Raw genomic sequence first — 19,510 nt, forward strand, 5'->3', positions numbered from 1 at the left:
TTGTGCTTATTTAGGTGAGATTAGCTTATTTTCAGATTTCTGCTTTTTCTGCTATCCCATGACATAATACTCGCCAAATTTATTATATGAATCCATGGCTTTGTGCTTTCCTTTGTTTCCTGCTTATTTAGGGGACATTATCTTATTTTCAGATTTCTGCTTTTTTCTGTCAGCCCATGATAAAATCAGTTTTGAGTTTCATTGAGTTTTGGAGGCGGAGCTTTAACATGAGGTACAACAGAAGGGGCGGGGTTTGTCACTCCAGTATGTTTACAGCAGCTTTACACACCAGTGTCACTATAATCTCTGTGTCTGCAGCCTTTTCATGTTATTTGATATAATGTGAATGTAAATGACTTTCACGTGGTTTTATAATGTTTGTGGAACAGTTTTAATGTTTATGCTGCAAAAAAGGTAAATTAAGTCTACTTCCTGGGAAATTGTTCTCATTTTAACTAAGATATTACAACTTAATGTAAGCTTTAATAAGCAGTAACAAACTAAAACAAGGAAATCGGAGATGGTAGACTTCACCCCATTCATGCAACAAGCCTCTGGCGCCCTCTTTTGGACATGTTGGCAAGTGCAGCAAGTGCGACATGTACAGACCCACACACAGAGCCACCAAAAACAATACTTCAGTCCCACTCCGTGGGGTGAAGTAACAATAGTTTGAATGAAATCCCTGCTGTTCCTGCTTCACTACTGCTGTGAATTAAGTTTGTGTTCAAAAACACACGTAAAATTCACTCTCACACAAAAATAACAAGGTGTAAATTCTTAATGTCAGATTAGTCAAGTAAAGGAAAATTTATTTTTAGTCAACATTTCTTACAAAACAGAATTTCTTTGCTTGTGATAAATATCATTACTTTATATTTTGGTAATTTCTTTATATTTTAGTCATTTTTTGATAGTTTTGTCCAGTTTTGTCAGAGTTTTAAGGAAAATGACATTAGAGTCTCAAAGTGGATTGAAGTTTTCTAACCAATCAATAGAAGATCATTTCAAACCAATCCAAGCAGATGTGGTGCTGTTTTTACAGTGTATGATACAGTGGATCTATAATCTGCTTCAACGTCAGCACTAGTCTGCGATCACATGACCACCAGCAGCTCGTGGCTCGTCTGATTGGCCGACTGTTGTCTCTCTGTGTCTTTGTGTCCAATCATGAAGCCTGTTCATCTTTTTATGGCCACATATCTTAAGGGCTAAACGTTTTAGTTTTATCTGACCTGTTCTCATATCTGACATGACTCATATTTGTTTGCGAACATTTGGAAACACCCTGTCTCCTTTCATTTGTAGTTGTCAACTTTTTACTCTAGAGGGCAGTATTGCTTTAATGATGATAAACATTCATTTAGTACGTTCAGTGTATTCTTCAAACACCACATATTACATCAGTAATAGGAATAAAATACACGATTTGCTTCTCAAATCCAGAGTAAATTGTTATTACACCAGTATGATATTGTTTATGCTAAAATATAATTATTATTGTTATCAATGAATTTTCAGGTCCATCAGTAAAAAAAAAAGGTAAAGCACATTATTATTTATTGATTAAGAAGTCAAATTATAATTATTTACTTGCGTTCCAGTAGAGAAAAATAGTTTTAGTGGTTAAATGTTAAGCTTGATTAATTTCTGACAGAGAAGCCCAGTGAGCCGTTTTTTCCCAAATAAATAACAATAATATATTTAGTTTTCGAAAGATTTCTAAAAAATATGTAAGTTTTCTCGTTGTTATGGTCTAATAAATAAAAAAAACACACAAACACACATTATATTAGATTTTTTTGCTTATGCTTTTACAATCCAAAATTATTATCTAGTTATGTTATAACATCATAATATAATCTTTGGGTCTCAGGAGGAGGTCACTCAATTTCCCGCATCTGCCGCACGGTGGCAGCAAAGCGCTGACTGTGCATAGCTGCCCAGTCGGAAATGAGGCGTAGAAGAAGAACGTACCGCGGTCGGGGGAGATCTACAGTCTCGACTCTCCGCCGCGTCAGATGATTAACAGCTAACAGCGAAAACGCCGTGAAACGACGTCGTCTCTATTTTCAACATTACCACACACTGTAAGTTTTTAATAATGAATATCGGCCCGTTGTTTCCACTTTAAAGCTTCTATCGCACCGCTGATAATGCTGAAAATGAAACTACCCCTGAAAACGGGCGAGGAAGGAGGGGACGAGACGGCCGAGGACGACTCTCTGGATCAGCCGGAGCACCAGCGTATTCCCAGGGCGGTATCTCCCTCCTCCGTGTCCGACAGGCTGGAGGATTCGCCGAGACCTGTCGTTTATCCTTCACATTTGGACAAGGAGACCGTGTTCGAGTGGTTCGGCCTTCATCTAAACCCCGCTAAGCGGATCGAGTTCATGTGCGGGCTCTTGCATATGTGCCAACCCCTGGAGCTCCGCTTTTTGGGCTCTTATTTAGAGGATCTCGCAAGGAAAGATTATCATGTTTTACGGGACTTTGAGTTTCGGGCAAATAGTCCCAATGATTTGGGCGTTTTAACGGACGTGATTGACCCCGTGGTTCGGTCCAAACTACTGGTCTGCCTGTCCCTCCTCGGATCTGACAGCAGGGAATGTGCTGGAATACTCTTCGGAATTCTGAACCGTTTTGACCCGGCCCTGTTTTACAAAAACTACGATTACTCCTTATTTCCATTTAGGGGACCTCACCACCACCCGTTCCACCCCCCGTGTCAGGACGGGAGTGTGTACGGTCGGACAGAGCAGAGCTGCGGCTCGTCCACTAACGACACAGCGGCGGGACCTCTGGAGCATTTAGCGCTGCTGTTCACCATGGCCTCTCTACACCCAGCTTTCCACTTCCACCAGCGGGAGACGCTCCGGGCGCAGCTGGACAAAATAGAGCTGGCTGTGGAGGAGAGACGTCAAAGTCAGCTCAGGAGAAACGCCCAGACCTCGGTAAACTTCCCCACTAATACGCCAACATTAACAAGCAAGTGCTGAGCTAGCTAGGACCTTATTTTAACTTCACAGTTTGTACACTAGCTGCTATAAGTATAAATGCGTCCATGTATATACTATTACACATGATATATATACATGTTTAATGTTACATATGCGTCAGGAAGCGTCTTTTCAGTAGCTGGAGCTTCAATGCTAAGCTGTAGAGCTAGCCTGCTACTAGCCGAGTGCTGTCGCCCACCGACACCAGTCACGTTGAAATATGTGGGATTTTACAATTGTCATTTGCTTTAGTGAAGTAAATGGCAGTTGAATAACAACATATAACTAAGAACAAATAAAATAAGGCAACAAATCATTGTAATTTTACAAAGAACATGTACATTAAGCAGCGTCAGTTTCACTGTTCATCCAGCTTTCAGTATATTTGTAGAACTCTTTGTGACTAAAACAAATAAAAGCCTGTTTTTAAGGATATTTTAATCAAAATCCACAGTCTTCTACTGCAAAATGAAATATTTCCTTAACTTCCAGTAGTGGTATTACATTTGCACTGCACATGTTTTACTTCTGGTGGGATTGACCATTTTTTAACACTTTAGTTATCAGTTGTTCTTGCTTTGGATTATATTGTGAAGCCAGAGAATAATTAATATTGGATATATTGCCAATGACTTCGTTGTTAACATTTCTTTTTATTGTTGTGCATTTCACCTACATTCAGTGCAGGTAGGTTAATAGTATTATTCAAATGCAAAAGTGTACTTTGTATCCTGTTTTGTAAAGAAAGAGGAAGGCCTTTGCAAATGCAGGGAGGTGTGTTATTGTAAGGACCATCCTCTGGCTTCCTGTTTGTATTTATAGTGGCTAATTTTATCTGCCTAAATCCCCTGCATAGTTTAAGTCATTAACAAGCTTAACATGTGCTAAGTGGTGTCTCAATGAAAGCTGTATCTGGATGACGTTCCCAGTACTGTTCTGATGACAGACAGCTGTCTTATATCCAGCTCTCTGTATCTGTCTGTCTGCACTCACACGTAGCACTGTTGACATGGTGCATGACATTGATGTCTGTAGGTTCCAGCTGATGAGGGAGCCACACATTCCAAGTCTGGCCAAAAAGGGTGGGAAGACCGGGGGGAGCTAATGTTTAGGTGTGTTCCAGTTCCAGAAGTCGGAATTTCTGAGTTGAGGGATGTGTTACTTCAATCGTCAACAGAGCAACCTCTCATACCCCGATATAGACTTCCAAGATGGTGGCCACATGCACAAACACTGCATCTTTTACCCTTAATTTACATCAAATCAGTTATACCCATAGTAGTGTTCAATTTTAATCCATGGACATGTTTTTCCCGACTTCTCAACTGGAACGCAGTTAACTCGGAGGTGAAGTCACTGAAGGAAACATATTTCTGTAATTCCGTGTTTCTGTAAAACGGAATTACAGAGTTGAAAACCTGACCGGTTACTAAGCTTCTCTGTGTTGCATTATTAATATCTATTTAGAGACATTTAATTGAAATAACAGAAGGTGTATTTAATCGTTGGTGGCAGTTGTTGATTGTTTTATTGCAGCTAAGAATTCATTCTATCTCTTTAGTCTTTGTTTATCATCCACAACGGAGTTTATTTTCCATTTGGTTCAAAATGAATGAATTGTTTCCTCCGCTCAGGTAACAGTAACTAAACCCCTTGTGGTTGTTTGGTTAAAACCTAACCCTCCAGGTTCTTAGTACAGTTGACAAAAAATGACCAAACAGCGTTGTATTGTCTTGAAGACACAGAGGAATTATTGACTGTGTCAGCAGGGATCAGCCTTGTTAAAATTACTCCTATCCATGGACATAGTTGATTTGGAAAAATGAATTGCACATTTAAACCATGAAATTAGATGCTGATGATTTTAGATTCCTCAGAGAGTGCTGGTGGAACTTCTCATTCACATTTCTCCTTGCTTTGAAGTGTGTTGTTTAATATATTTAAGATCAATAATTCGGCTTTATACGAAATCAGATGTGTCAGCTGTTCAAATATGAATTCTGCATTATTTTAAGGTGTGGTTCAGATTTATGTTAAAGATGCTTTTTGTGCCTTCAAGCAGAGCATTCATATCTGCAGACCTCTGTTATCTGCTCTTTATCTGTGTTACATTTGTTCTTGTTAATCCATCAGTGTTACAATCGTTCACACAGTTACCAGTGTGGGCCTGTGTGTGTGTTGTGGATGACTGCTTTACTTTGACATCACTGTGAGTCACGTTCTGGCCTGGTGAAGATGTGTGGCTCTTAATGAAATAACACCTGCCAGTTTTAGAGAGCTGCTCTGTGTCTGGTCTGTGGTACTGTCACATTTAGTCAAAGACAGAGGGACAGAGACGGTGAATGAGAGGCAGGTCAGAAACAAACCGTTGTTACTACTGCTGCTTGGTTTCCATTACATAATGTCTGCTCCATCCTTTGTGGCTTTAGTTGCTCTAAGTTTATGTAGATATTTGTGGTGGAGCTTGGCTGTTATCACAATATCCTTTTCATATTTGTACACCTCCCTTCCAATAGTTCTGTCCCTATCCTATCCTATAATCCTATATGGTCCTATAATGCCATGCCCATGAAAAGTAAACTCCCTTCTAAGCTTTCCTTATTAAAACTATTGTTATTATTAGGTGTGATCCTGCAAAACATCAGTGGATGATGCATTCTCATGTTTTGGTCATAAGTTAACATAAAATTAATAAATGAAACATGATCATTTGAACTGAAACTTCTTTTGTTTTACAGGAGCTGACGGCTCAGAAGGTGGATTACCATCCTTCCCAATCACTGGGCTTGGGAGAATGTACAGCTTCACATCCTCCATGTCAGAGTCGACGTTCCAGCCGCTGGGCGACACAAAGAGAAGGTGAAAGGAAAGAGTTTTTAATAAATAATTCTGTGGACACTGCTACAACAGTGGGAGCTTTTTAATTTGTGACTCCTTTTTGTCAGGCATCTTTATTGACTTTTTTGAAGAAATATAGTCCAGGTGCAATAGATTTTTTTTTTCTAAATCAACTACATTGATCTTTGTTACAAAATAATAATGTGTTGGTCGCTGTATGAAAAAAAGATGGATGGAGTCGGTCTGAAGGAGAGTGGACCAGACATGACTAAATCCACCTGTGTGGACACATACAGTAGAAACACTGATTACTTATGTTGTCCTCTGATTATTATACAGGCTCAGATATTTGAATAGACTCTCTTTAAACACACGCCCCACAAACACACGTGTTTGTTAACCATTGTTAAGTCAATATTTGCCTTATCTCTAGTAACTGTGTGTAACAATATTTAATTAGCGGTCCCTGTTGTTGCAGCGGTGCATATAGAGGGAATCGTGCTCAGGGGCATCTCTCGGACCAGAATAGACAAGGAATACAACTTTGAGGTAAGTAACAACAACACACACTGCTTAATGTTGGATTATAACCGTTATTTACGGCAAATACCATATTCATACTTACTCTGGTCAAAATATTCCTTTCTAAACCAGAGTATCCCAGCAGCATATGAACCCCTGCTGGAGGCCTGTCAAACCTTTGGGTTAATTTGTGTTTTCACAATCTGAACAGACTGGAATGTGTCATGATTTGTCTTCACACTGTACTGTCGTCACATGAGGTTAAACTGTTGTTGTGCTGCGTTGCATTGGTCTGAGAAGCCTCACCAGTGAAGCTGCAGATTTGTTCCTTACATTTTCTTCTGTGGTGTAGATCCCAAAAAACTGAGAAGAAAGAAACACCATTGTCTTCATTTTCTGATGGATTGAATGTGGAAGTACAGGCTGTACTAACTGCACTCTCTACTAGACCATGTGGTGACTTAAGATGGCCTGATGGGCTTCTTGGCTGTGTATTTTCACCTCGGATGGGTTTTTGAGGTTCGAGTTTAGTTTGAAGTTTGAACAGATATCTGAATTTCTGATAAAAAGTGACAGCCCGACCGAAGAAATCACAAGCTCACCTATTCACTGTCCACAGTCATCGTTTAGTTTGTGCATAAAATGTTAATCTCCAGTGTGTTGATATGTTTGGCCTTGGTCGAGCAGTGGCTGCTGTGTATGTTTTAGCAGCCAAACTTAGATCTGACCTAGAAAAACACAGTTTCTGCTTGTGTCCATATTGTTTTTGTCCCAGTTGGCAGTTACACTCAACTCAAGTTTCCAATAACTCAGTGGGTCAGCGTAGTGCCAAGCCAATGGCAGCTCAACACTACTGATGATAACAACATAAATTCACAGTTGTCGTTGTGCTCAGTGCTCATTTACAGGTAGAAACAGATGGAGAGGAGACTTTTCACTGAGCTTTGATATTCAAGCCAACAGCACGAGCTCCATCTGGACACACGCATTCTCACATGTGTTCATAACTGCAGCTGTAACCTACATGAGCATGTGGTGTTTTCATCTCGTGTAAATCAGTTACTGTACAGTAGCCCCAGATAAAGTGTGTGTCACCGTGAAGGGCAAATGTCTTTTATGTCTATTACATGGATGAATACGTCAGATTTCTGCGGCTGTGGAGATGTTTAAGTTGAACAGTCAAAGTGGAACAGAGCAGTCAGACCTCTGTCTCTTTATTGTCCCTGAACATTTTGAAGAATAAATAAATATATATAAATAAATAGCTTCACTTGAGCTAAATGTTATTCAGTTTGTGTGTATGTACCAACTTACTGAGTCATCTTAAATGAAATGTGCTGGTTGACATGGAACACTGATTCTTCTCATCCGTCAACGTTTCCTGTTTTTCACCAACCTTGTTAGGTCATTAAATAATCTGAATTATTTGGCCTATATTGACTTGAGGAAAGTGAATCTCGTTAAGATGTTCCTCATAGAGTGGATGATGTTTACCTACCAAATCTGAACTTACTAGTAAACCGCAGTGTTGTATTTTCCATAGTTGCCGCCTGATAAGTCACAGTTTGCTATTTTTAGCATTCTATGATTTGGCCGTCTGTGGAAGTGTCCCTGGTGTCTTATCAGGCCCCGTCCTGACTCCTCACCCTTGCATCTGGTCCTTGTTTTGTTGTTATTCTGTGAAGCACTTTGAGTTGCATTACTCTGTATGAAATCAGCTATATTACCTGTCTGATATACTGTATATAGCACCAAAAGTCCGTCAGTCAATCAATCAGACATCGCTTGATTGATGAATAGATGGACAGATAATTAGGTTCAAGAGTTTCCTGTGTAACTTAACTGTTTGTCTGTGTGTTGGTATGTTTTTAGGGTTTGTTTTAATGATGGAGGTTTGTCCTCTGCTGTGTTTTTAGGTGAAGTGGTCAGACTCTTCTTCTACGAGTGTGACCAAAACTCATCTGGAACTGGAGAACTTCCTTCTGAAGGTACCCAGCTCTTCTGAAGACACTCATCCCCACCAGCCACATTCTCAGCAGTTTCTCATTTTTATTCCTACACTGAATTGCAGATTCGACCTGATAACGACTGCTTTATTTGTACAAACCTGTTTCATTACCCTCTCTTTGTCTGCAGCTTCCAAAGGATCAATGCACTGAGTCTTTTGAGAAGAGCATCCTGAGGCTTCTGAACCAGGGGGACCACTATGAGAGCAGGGAGGTGGAGAAGAACCTCAGGTACCTAGCAGTTAAACTTAAATATTTACACCTAATGTGTCAAGTAGTGGAGGAACTGCAAGAATTATAAGTTCAGAGTAGCTACATATTGATTTCTATATTATATTTAGGTTAGATACAGATAAAAGATAAAATACATTTCCTTCAGTTTCTGTCGCATGAAAACATGATTGACTGTGTGTTTTGACTGCAGCCTGAATCGTGCTCGAACAAGAAGTCAGCGTCTGTCTTGGGGTCATTTCCTGTGTGTAATAAATCTGGAACATATTTAACTAACTTCTTAAACTGTACACAGACGTAACACCTGTGCTTTGTAGCCTCAGGAGTCTGTCAGCACAGTTTTAATGCTTTCATTTCTACAATGTCAATCAAGGCTTGTTTTCTATGATTTCTGCATGGGCTGTTTTTTTTTTAATATTAATATTCCAAATGGACGTCATGGCATGGCAGCCTCATAAATGATAATTTACCTGGAAAGCTTCAACTGCCAGCATTTTATAAGTGGGCAAAATGAAAAGAGAATGCTACAAATAACTCACTATGAGTTGTATTCAGTCCCTTTCTGCTCATGCTGTATTTTCCCCATTTCCTGGCTAAACAATACACACACACACACACACACACACATACACAGCATCCAGTCCATCAGTTTCTTTTTGTGTGAAGTGAAAGTTAGGACTGACTTGCGTCAGTAGCTCTGCACCATTGTTGTTGCCTGGAAAGTATTTTACACAAGAAGAGAGCACAACATTCTTTTATTTAATAAGCGCTGTGCTGTGTTTTATTTACATTTTTATGATAATGATATTCATGTTTGATTCTCTCCTTCTTACTGATACAAAAGCAAATGTGTGATAAAGTATTTCTGAATGTGTTTTCAGGGAACGGTTCCTTTCTGCTCCTCCAGTCTTCAGACAGACCAGAAAGGTCTGCAGCTTCTTCAACTGTGACTCCAGTTACTCTGTGAAACCTTCTCCTTGCAGATGTGAGTATAAAACTAAAATGGATGTGTGTCAAGTTCTGAGGACATGTTTTATTTCCCCTAAAATATTTGCTCCTTGTTTTTATTCTGTCTTGTTTTATGACCTGATGTTTTTGGAATAGTTATCATTGTTATTGTGCATGTGTCTAGTTCACTAAGTAAAAAAACAGTCACACTAAATACCTTTACAATATTTTTGTTAAATAGTCTTTGTATTTCCTCTTTCTTCTTGGTCTTCAACACTTCTATTCATGAAACAGACAGTTTATTGTTTAAATGAAAAAATGGTTCAAACGTTTCATCGCATTTCTGCAAATATGTGAAGTAAAATGACCGCCAACAGCTGTGTAGCTGTTAAGTATGAAAGATTCAGACAATAGAGCTCACAGTTGTTTCCTGTTTATGCTTTTACACAAAGCTGTGTTTAAGATGTCAAATTAAACATAGATGTGCCTGCAGAGGACACATTAACATGTATTAGTCCGATCTGGAACTATTATCTGATGTCAGAAATCAAGCCTCATTTTTTCCCTCTGTAGGTAACTGTCAGCTGACAAAGGTCTACCAGGGAGACTGTTCTGACGCCTCCAGTCAGGAAGAAGGTGAGAAGGAGTGAAATGTCTGCTAAAATGTCTCCGCGTTCATCGCGGCAGAGCAACAAACAGAGCCGTGTTTGCAGATGAAGAAACAGCGTGTGCATCTGCTGCTCTCGTCGCAGCTTAAGTTACACGCTAAACATTACAAGCTAACTGGCGTTTATTTTTGGAGGTCGTAGGGAAAGGCTGCGTGTGTTTCAAATCCTCATATTTCACTGCTATATTTGCCAGATCATGTGCTGGACTGAGTTCAGCTGGAGCTGCCACAGCACTGGACACTTTCATACTTCAGAATTAGTCAATGCTCAGTTTTAGTACAATCTGTCATAAATTCAGTGATGTCGTTCAGGGCTTGTTTCACACGACACAGGAAGACATTTAAAACCCTGACCCTGGAACATTAGATAGTATGGGATTAAATAGAAAACCAAAGTCTGTGACTTAATATAGCTTTAAACATGATAATACTTGTTTGTTAGATATAATATATAACTGCAACTTTGATTAAGCTTCCTTGTTTTTGTTTATGAACTTTTGGCAGATGATGTTATCTTATGACTTGTGTAAAGATTTCCTCAGGTTGAAGTTGTTGTGAAAATAAAATAGGTCATGTTCTGTAATTACACATTTCCTAATCTAGCATTTATCACTGCAGTAGTGGAAAAGCATCTTCAGAAAGCATTTAGCCTAATGTGCTGCGTCTGGATCACTGATGAAAACAGGCCGTAATGGTGCTTCGTTGATTTGTTTCTCAGATTTAGAGTCGTTTGTTCAGGGACACAAGAAAAAGCACGGCACCAAGAGCCCAAGTCAAGGGTGAGTAGACTGTCATGGGATTGTTGCAAATCATGATGACACCGTCATGATTTAGAGTAAGCGTAGAAGGACAACATTTACATAGATCTCCTCTGTGTCAGTGTGTCCAGTGCCAAAGCCTCCCAGGGTGACAGTTGGAGAGGGGGTCACTCAGCAGAGGTCAACGGTCCAGCAGAGAGGAGGAAGAAGAGCTCTGTGCTGAGGAGCAGTCAGGAGGCTGAGCAGGTGACGGTAATACTCAGAAATGTCAGCAACTTAAATCAATCTTCTGTGGAAATGTGCTCTTCATCAAACATCTCTGCTTTAACTGTTCCTCAGCTCCTTAAGATCGCTGTCTCAACTTGAAGTAAGAGATTGTCAGTGGTTGATGAGCGAGCAGAGAATCTACAGTTTTTATCTTGAAATCTTTTATTAGCATCATGGAATGACAAAAAAAATAAAACACAGATACAGATGAGTAATTCAGCCAATCACAGGGAGCTACATCCAGTCCCTGAACCCAAGTCAAGATGTGTGTGTTTACTCACATGTGACAGCAGTGCAGGTATGAAGCACTGCTGACTTAATGATTAACTTCACTGTAGACGTTCACAGATAAGAACAATTTGATAATGAACAATCGTTAATCATTAGACACTGGAGATGCATGTACAGCTATTTCTATGCACCATGTGTGTGTGTGTGTGTGAGTGTGAGTGAGCCCCTCCCCCTCTCAGACATAGTTAACGTGTTCAGCCGGTCATGCTTTTCAGATTGATTATTGAAATACTTTAGTCATAAGTATTTGATGAAATATTGGGATCATTTCATTGAGGCAGCAGTGACTCACTGTTGAAGCAAATGTTAAAGCAGATTATTTTACTAACAGAAGGTCTGGGGTTTGATCCCCGGCTCCTCTCGTCGACGTTCAGTTGTCTCCCTGGACAAATTACTGTATCTATCCTGCTGCTGGTTATGCATGCTCTTAACTGTTCCTCAGCCTGAATAAGTGCAGAAGGTTGTGTCAGGAAGAGCATCCGGAGTAAAATCTCTGCCAAATCAACAGTGAGAATAGGAACAAAATCTGCTCTGGAGACCGTTACAGAAGCAGAGGGGGAAAAAATTGGACGCATTGGAGTTCTTTTGTTGGAAAGTCCCATGTGACATTGTTTCTCAGGAAGTCAGTGTTTTCCTTTTTATTAGGTCTGCCAAGGTTACATTGTCACACTTGTTTGATTGAATATTGTTCAGCAGGTTTTACAGAAGGACTCATTTGTAAAATACTGACATTTCGCCTAAAAGAGGGCTCATGAGCCAGTGAATAAATGATTTTGTGGTAGATCCAGATAATTCACTGTGAATTTAAATGTTCTTCTCTTGAGTCTGTGTATGTTTGAGTGCCATGACCAGTAAAGCATTGTGTAGTGACTCCTTAATACTTAAAGGCAGGGTTGGAGATCCTGGAAAATCAGTCTTGAGCAGGCTACATTTTGAATTCAGAAGTCCAAGCCCCCTTTCTTCAGACTTCCCTCTGAAGCCACGCCTCCAGAGCACAGGAGTGTGCAACAATCATGGATTCACAGGCTCAACGTAGCATCAGCAACTTTTTTGGATATTGAAAAACAACAAATACTCAGACATAAAGTTAACCTACTGCTCCAGTAGAAACAGAGCCACCATGGCATCATTTTACAGCTCTTTCTGGGCTTTCAGTTGTCACCGCCATTCAAACGCAGCACCAATGTTCACTCTGGTCTTGGATCGTTCTGCGTCAGCCTTTTTCTTGGCAATAACTTTCCCAAAAAAACCTCTTTCGTTTGTGACCAACACCTGTTTTTGCTGCTTTTCTGCCATAAAGTTGCTGCAAGTGTCTTGTGTCTTGGGCAGATGGCAGTTTGATTGATGCACCACGATCCAATTACTTTGTACATTGGATGTTTTTTTACAGGCCTGTCTGTTTCACAGCTGACTGACGTTTTTCATTTTTGTCACAATGAATTAGTTAATTGGTTACGGTCGGAAGATTTTAAGCAATACAGTAAAAAAAATGCTCCAGAAAATGATCTCCCACACTAACTTTAGTCAAAGATAATCACAACTAGAACAGTTGATGGTTTTTTGTAAACATTTTGAATGAAACATGCTAATCTTTGTTCCAGCACCAGGACACAGAGAGGAGAGGCCACTCGGTGACTAAAACCAAGAGCAGAGTCCTGCCCTCAGACAGGTACGACAGTCACTGAGATCACATATGCAAAACATGGTTAGCAGTTACTGCAATCTCACTTCAGAACATTGCAGAAGTGTGCTTCTCTGAAATACATTCACACCCTACAGTAAACACCTGTGTTTGAATCACATGGGAGCCAAAGAAAAAGGGGGGCGGGCTCCTGTGAAGGTCGTCAGACTGTACAACTGTGGGGGTCATTAAGTTTGTGTATTTGGAGAAAGTCACATTGTCCCTACCAATATTAGGTCAAATTCTGTGAGTGAGCAGATTTTACGAGCATCAGTGAACGCATCACAGCCGAGCAGCAACGTCTCTGTGAGTCACAGAGACCAGAGAGAGACAGAGGTGCATCACAAACAATATAAAGATTAATTAGAGACGCTTCAGACCCTGGTTCTTTTCTTCTGTCCTACGAGCCGTGTTATTGGGCGAGTGGTTGTGGTGGGCGGAGCAACAAATCAAAACACCACTAGACCACAAGTTTGTGGCCCACAAATAAAAATGTATTGTGTGAATATACTGGTTTCACCACTGTTATCGGTGAAGCCAGTTTTTTTATTAATAAAACATTTATTTAAAGAATACAAATTACACATTTATGGGAAATATCTTTCTATATAACATAACAGTGTAAGAATAAGAGATTAAAACGAAAAAAAAGAGTGAAATGAAAAAGAAACAGAAAACAGACTCAGACAAAAATATTTAGAGCAGTTCAGGCTGCTACAGTTTTACTTGCTTTATAATTAAGTTAGTGTTAGATTGAAAGAATGTTCTGCCAGAACTCAGCAGAAAAGGCAATAAAATCTGTTTTCTAATTAGTGAATTTGCATTTATGGATGTGGTATTTACCACGTATAAGATCAATTATATATTCCCCATTGTTTCTCTGTATATTATTTATTATTTATATATTATTATTCCAAAACGTCTTCACATCAAGAGCCAAAACACATGCACCAGAGTTTCTGGACAGATGTCTTAAATCTTTTTTCTTTTTTTTTAATCGTTATTTTTAGCTGGATAGAATTTATGTATGATTTTAAAAGAACATTATATCACTTTATTGGTAATTAAATATAGACCTTCTTCCATTGTATCCCATCCACAAACTGGTCCCAGTAAGAGGTTACATATGAACACACACCAGTGTTTCATATCATCTTTACATTCTAGAAAGTTCTTACATATGGCACCTTTATCATCACATCATGTATTCATTGTTTTTCTGCTGAAATCACTCTCAGGGAAAAAGGGAAGGGGAAAGGAGCTGCATTTGTGCCCAATGGTAGTTTGGTGTCAGCTCTATCTCCACAGAGGAAAGGTTGGTATATGTGTGTGTGTGTGTGTGTCTGATGTTATATATATGTTATATATATTATATAATAATCATCAGCAGCAGCAGCTGTGCTCAGTGTAAACATCTTTACCTTTGGCAGATGCTGTTTGTTTTAACACGCGTGTTGTTGCAGACGGAGGTTCAGGTCCAGATACGTTTGGTGAAACATCATCAGAAAGCTACAGCTCTCCATCCAGCCCTCAGCACAGAGGAGCAGAGAGCCTGGACAGTGAGGATGACCACAACAAAGGTAAGAATTCAGTATGATACACATACAAATACTAAAGTATATGATGTTGTGGGTTCACTGCTAACATAGACCCAGACTGTGAAGAACCTGTGCAGAAAATAAAAAATAAAATCTTTCTGCTACTCAACACAAAACCATCCCATACCCCCTGAATGACTGACATAAATAAATAAACAAAAACTAACATTTACTGCACTTCAAACTCTCTTGTGTGTGCAGTATTTATAGTTCCTGTGACGTGTGTATTCATGTTGATATAACATGTGCTGTACTTTATTCATTTAAATGGTAATAATGATGCATCTGTAGTGTGACGTGTTTTTATAACAACGTAACCTGTCTATCTGTCAGATACAGACAGCCACTCTGACGACTCCAGTAAAGGTCCTGGTCCTGACATGTTCTTCACACACGAGCCTGATCCAGCTGTGGTGGAGGACGTCTCCTCTGTCCCGCCTCACATGGAGCCCGTCTGTCCACAGAGCAGCACAGAGTTCCCTCCTCTCTCCTTCATGCATCCTCTGCCATACGCGCTCCCCAACGGTGCCACTGACTCTCCGCTTCCTCTGGTCCCTCCTCCCAGCCAGAGCATCGTCCCTGATGGGAAGTCTTCTGCTGGGATGTTGATGCAGATGCCCCTCGTGCCTCCAGCCATCCCTGGCCCTGTAATTGTGGGAGACCCAGAGAAGAGGGACATGCTCCCAACCTTTGGGATTCCTACTATTGGCCTCCACCCTCAAGGAAGTATTGCTGTGCAACCTCTGGTTCAGAGGTTTAAAACACCTCTGCCTCACAGCCAAGGTGGGACTGATGGATCTCCAGGAAGTGGTTCTACTGCTGCTGTCTCCCCGGCCCCTCACCAGGCTCCTGTCCGAGCCTTGAGTGTCATGACCCCCGGTCCCACGTCCTTCTCTTCTCCTCTTCAGCAGCCTCTGCCCTGCCATGACCCGGCCAGTGTGAGCTCAGCTGTGGTCTCCTCTCTGCCACATGTGGAAACATCACACGTCAAGCACCCAAACTTACCTTCTGGCCTTCTGCCTTCTGCATACACCCTGCCACCTGTCCACACCTCTGTCATGCCCGCTGTGGGAGCGCCTGCAGCCACTGGTTTAGCTCCAACTCCTGGACATGTTCAAGCAGCCGTTCCTCCAGCTGTGCCCACCCACACCCCTGGACCTGCACCCAGTCCCAGTCCAGCACTTACTCACAGCACAGCTCACAGTGACTGCAACTCCTATAGCAACAGCACCATTTCCTGTGGAAATGCTTCTGTTGTCCCTGGCAACACTGTTACTCTTCAGCAAACCCAGCAGCAACAAGTGTCTCCCCAGCAGCAGCAGCAGCAGCAGCAGCTACCACTACCGCAGCAGCAGCAGCAGCAGCAGCAGCAGCAGATGGGCTGTGGCACCTGCGGCTGTCACAATAACTGTGGCAGACGAGGCAGCGGCAGCAACAACAGTGTCAGCGGCGCCTCCACTTGCCAGGCACCGTTGTTTTTCCCCACTCACCAAATGCCGGCCGCAGTGCGGCAGGTGTTCAGCGTTCCTCCGCCTCTCTTCCAGCTGACGAGTCTGTGCAGTAACAGCTACCTCACCCAGGCACAACCTCCTCACCAGGCCAACGGTGCTGCCACCCTGCCGCCCTTCTTCACCGCTGCTCCTCCTCCCTCTCACCCGCCCCCCTACGGCCCCCTGCACAGCCACTCTCACAGCCACGCAGACATGCTGAGCACCCAGGCCGCGGCAGTGGCCGTCGCAAACTACAACCTGCAGCAGCAGATGGCGCCGGCAGCGTCGTTCTGTCAGCGCGTCTACCAGCACATGTACCCAAATCCTCTGGGGATGCTGTCGGCCGCCGCGCTCGGAGGAGGCGGAGTCAATAAGAAGAGCGGCAACGTGTCGTGTTATAACTGTGGCGTCAGTGGACACTACGCTCAGGACTGCAACCAGCCCTCCATAGACTCCACACAGCAAGGTAATGCAGCTATGCTAAAGAGGCACAAACAGAGGAGCCTTTAGTTTTCTTTGCCCACAGTCACAACGACTGAGAGAAATTAGGGATTATAATTTTCACCATGGATATTTTCAGTTGGTTATTTCAGCTCTGGTGGGTTGAGTGTGGAAATGCCGACGCTCGGTTAGTGGCAGGAGTCTTAATGTGACTGTTCTTACCTGAGATAAATCCAGGAGAAGAGACATTACAGCCAAACGCAGACGACATCGGTCACTGAATCCCACTCTGACTGAAAGAAGCGCGACATCAGCCCCTGGTCTGCGTGAATAGGCACAAAATAAGAGCGATGTTGCTCCCTGTGTCCCCATGAAGCGGTCGTACATTTGTCGCCACATTAGCACATAAATGTTACGTCTAAGTGTAAAAAAACGATCCAGACCAGCAGGCTGCAGATAAAATCAGTATAAACATAGACACGTTTGTAGGGAAGTCAAAAGAAGTCTGTGACAGAGCGCATCAGTGCCACCTGCTGGCAAACAATGTTACAGTTGTGTTTAAAATGCTATGTGAGGTTTAAAATGTTTTTAGAGTGATGGTGAACAGTGTTTTCCTGCAGGGGGCACTACAGGACAGTGTTTGTTTACCAGAGCGACAGTTTGTCTTTATTGTGTTTGTTCAACGGTTGTTTTCTTCATTCAGGGTAGCCATTTTGTTATGAGAGAGCAGGTAAACGCAGAGTCTCGGTGTCACAGTGAGACAGAACCATACCCGATGACGGCTGGGTTCCATTTAGCTTCCTCAGTGTCAGGTTGCATGCTGGTTCACTGTGAACACGCGTGTTCGTCTTCTGTCTCGTGTCAAAATGGCTGCCCTGATTTACTCGTGTCACTACGTTTACAGTAGTAAACCCCGACCTTTGACCTTTGACCTGGAACTAATAAAAGAAGCAGGTTCACAGAAGAAGAAGAAGACAGAGAGAGAAACATGGAGAATTAATGCTGAGTCAGTTTAAAGTCAGACACTAATAAACTGGGACGTGAAAGCGCCTCACACTAACGAGCTGATACATCGCCACCTAGTGTAGTGGAGTTTGTAGAATGGACAGGTGTTGTGATACAGAGCCTTTAACACTGCGGCGTTAAATCTTTTACATCCAAGCAAACGTTTGTAAACTAAGGACTAGAATCCAGTGATGATCCAGTGATGTGATGATTTCCTCAACCATCCACTGATTGTTTATCCTCTGTGTGTTTGGACACATCTGTGTGTGTGTGTGTGTGTGTCTGTGTGTCTGTGTGTGTGGTTGTTGTGTGCTGGTGTTTTTGTTGCAGGTGTCTTCCGGTTAAAGTATGCAGCCTCCCACATTTCTGAAGCATTTGACAATGCCGACTGAGGAAGAGAGAAAGGTCTCGTTTCCATGGTGACAGTCCTCTGTTCTTCCCCAGGCAAAGTGTGTGAGCAGCACTAAAGCCTCTGTGTACTTCAGGATAAAAAAAAATAAAACAAATCTCTAAAATCTCAACCTGCCAAGGGCTCAGTGGACAAAGCCTAAGAACTTGTGCCTGAGAGAATCTTGTTCCTATGGAGACGATCGACTGTCTCCACACAACAGTCCGTGTGACTCCCGCTCCCTTCCTTTCAGTTTGTTTTTTACATTTTTGCACTGAGGGTTGGAAACTATTAACTTATTACTTAATTATTAGGACGTCGACAGACTTTTGAGGAAGTGTTTTGTTTCGTTTTACACAAAAGTGGAGCTGAGAGTGAACTTATTTCTGAAATATCATTATTACTGTTCATGTGGGATTTTACTGTGTGACAGACGTGTACAGTAGTTTTCAACCATTAAAACAAGAATCACAAACGTTATGTAAGGAATGGAATTAACCTTTGTTTTTCATTTTTCAAGTGTTCTGAATGTACAACCTTTTGTAAATGTTCTGTGTGTTTGATTGAAGGTCGTTGCTGCTTTGTATTCTCCTGTTTTTTATGCTTGAACCTGGTGAAGTGAAGCAGAGACAGACGTGCACTAAAACACTCATCACACGTGTCGCATACATGTAACACCGGAGACATGTGTGTTCTTATTAAAAACTGTACAAGAGGACGACGACCGTCACTCCGCGCTCGCTCAGAGAACCCTTTAACTTCTGTCTGATGTGTAGATGAAATGCTTTTGTGATTTAGAACCTGAGGACTTGACCTCCTCTACTGTGAGAACTGGACACCTGCGTCTAGAGGAGAAATCTCAGAAATGGAACCTGTTCAAAGTCAAACGAGTGCAAACTCAAAGCCGTCATTAACGAGTGGTTACTTGTAGCAGCTGTACAGCAGGAAAACTCACGCACTCACCAATGTTTACACAGGAAGTGAAAGGCTCCACTTTCAAAATAAAGTTCAAAGTAAAATAATGTTAGTGATATGACTGTGATGTTACTGCAGTTACTGTCTGTTTGTGTAAGACACCACATTGAAATATGAATCCCATCTATGAAGTTAAAGAATTACATCAATCATAAAGTCCTGGGATGAACAGATCACGTACACAAACTTTAACGTCCTGCTAAAAGAACGTCCGTGCGATTTTTATGGTCAGAGTCTGAAGCTGCTGCGATGTAAAAACACTTCCTGTGTGCAGCTACATCAGCTGATCTTTTCATCAATAATAATTCAGCTGTTGCCTTTTATGAGATGGAGCAGAGGTCGACTAGGAGTAGTACGAGGTGTTTTTAATCTTACCTGTGAGTGAGAAGTAAATGTTTCTGTCAC

At 41.6% G+C, this 19,510-nt stretch overlaps 1 protein-coding gene across 2 annotated transcripts; it reads left to right on the forward strand.

The window, feature by feature from the left end:
• The first annotated feature begins 1,978 nt into the window (after positions 1-1,978).
• Positions 1,979-19,152, forward strand: zcchc2 (zinc finger, CCHC domain containing 2). 2 transcript variants are annotated; one of them, XM_058625568.1, is made up of 14 exons: positions 1,979-2,954; positions 5,738-5,858; positions 6,316-6,386; positions 8,276-8,347; positions 8,496-8,596; positions 9,478-9,581; positions 10,118-10,180; positions 10,930-10,990; positions 11,092-11,221; positions 13,129-13,196; positions 14,447-14,523; positions 14,672-14,788; positions 15,140-16,762; positions 18,073-19,152. In XM_058625568.1, the coding sequence occupies exons 1-14, from the start codon at positions 2,157-2,159 to the stop codon at positions 18,132-18,134; spliced, it is 3,468 nt and encodes a 1,155-aa protein (XP_058481551.1). In that variant the 5' UTR covers positions 1,979-2,156; the 3' UTR covers positions 18,135-19,152. The 2 variants fall into 2 exon arrangements, with proteins under 2 accessions (XP_058481551.1, XP_058481635.1); XM_058625652.1 differs by having other exon boundaries at positions 11,092-11,215.
• The last annotated feature ends 358 nt before the right edge of the window (positions 19,153-19,510 follow it).

Source organism: Solea solea, chromosome 1 (genome assembly GCF_958295425.1).
Source record: "Solea solea chromosome 1, fSolSol10.1, whole genome shotgun sequence".
Classification (NCBI taxonomy): domain Eukaryota; kingdom Metazoa; phylum Chordata; class Actinopteri; order Pleuronectiformes; family Soleidae; genus Solea; species Solea solea.

Coding starts and splice junctions, on each gene's coding strand:
- zcchc2 (XM_058625568.1), top strand. CDS start 2,157: ATGCTGAAAATGAAACTACCCCTGAAAACGGGCGAGGAAGGAGGGGAC. Junction 6,387..8,275: donor ACAAGGAATACAACTTTGAG/GTAAGTAACAAC, acceptor CTGTGTTTTTAG/GTGAAGTGGTCAGACTCTTC. Junction 14,524..14,671: donor TCTATCTCCACAGAGGAAAG/GTTGGTATATGT, acceptor GTGTTGTTGCAG/ACGGAGGTTCAGGTCCAGAT.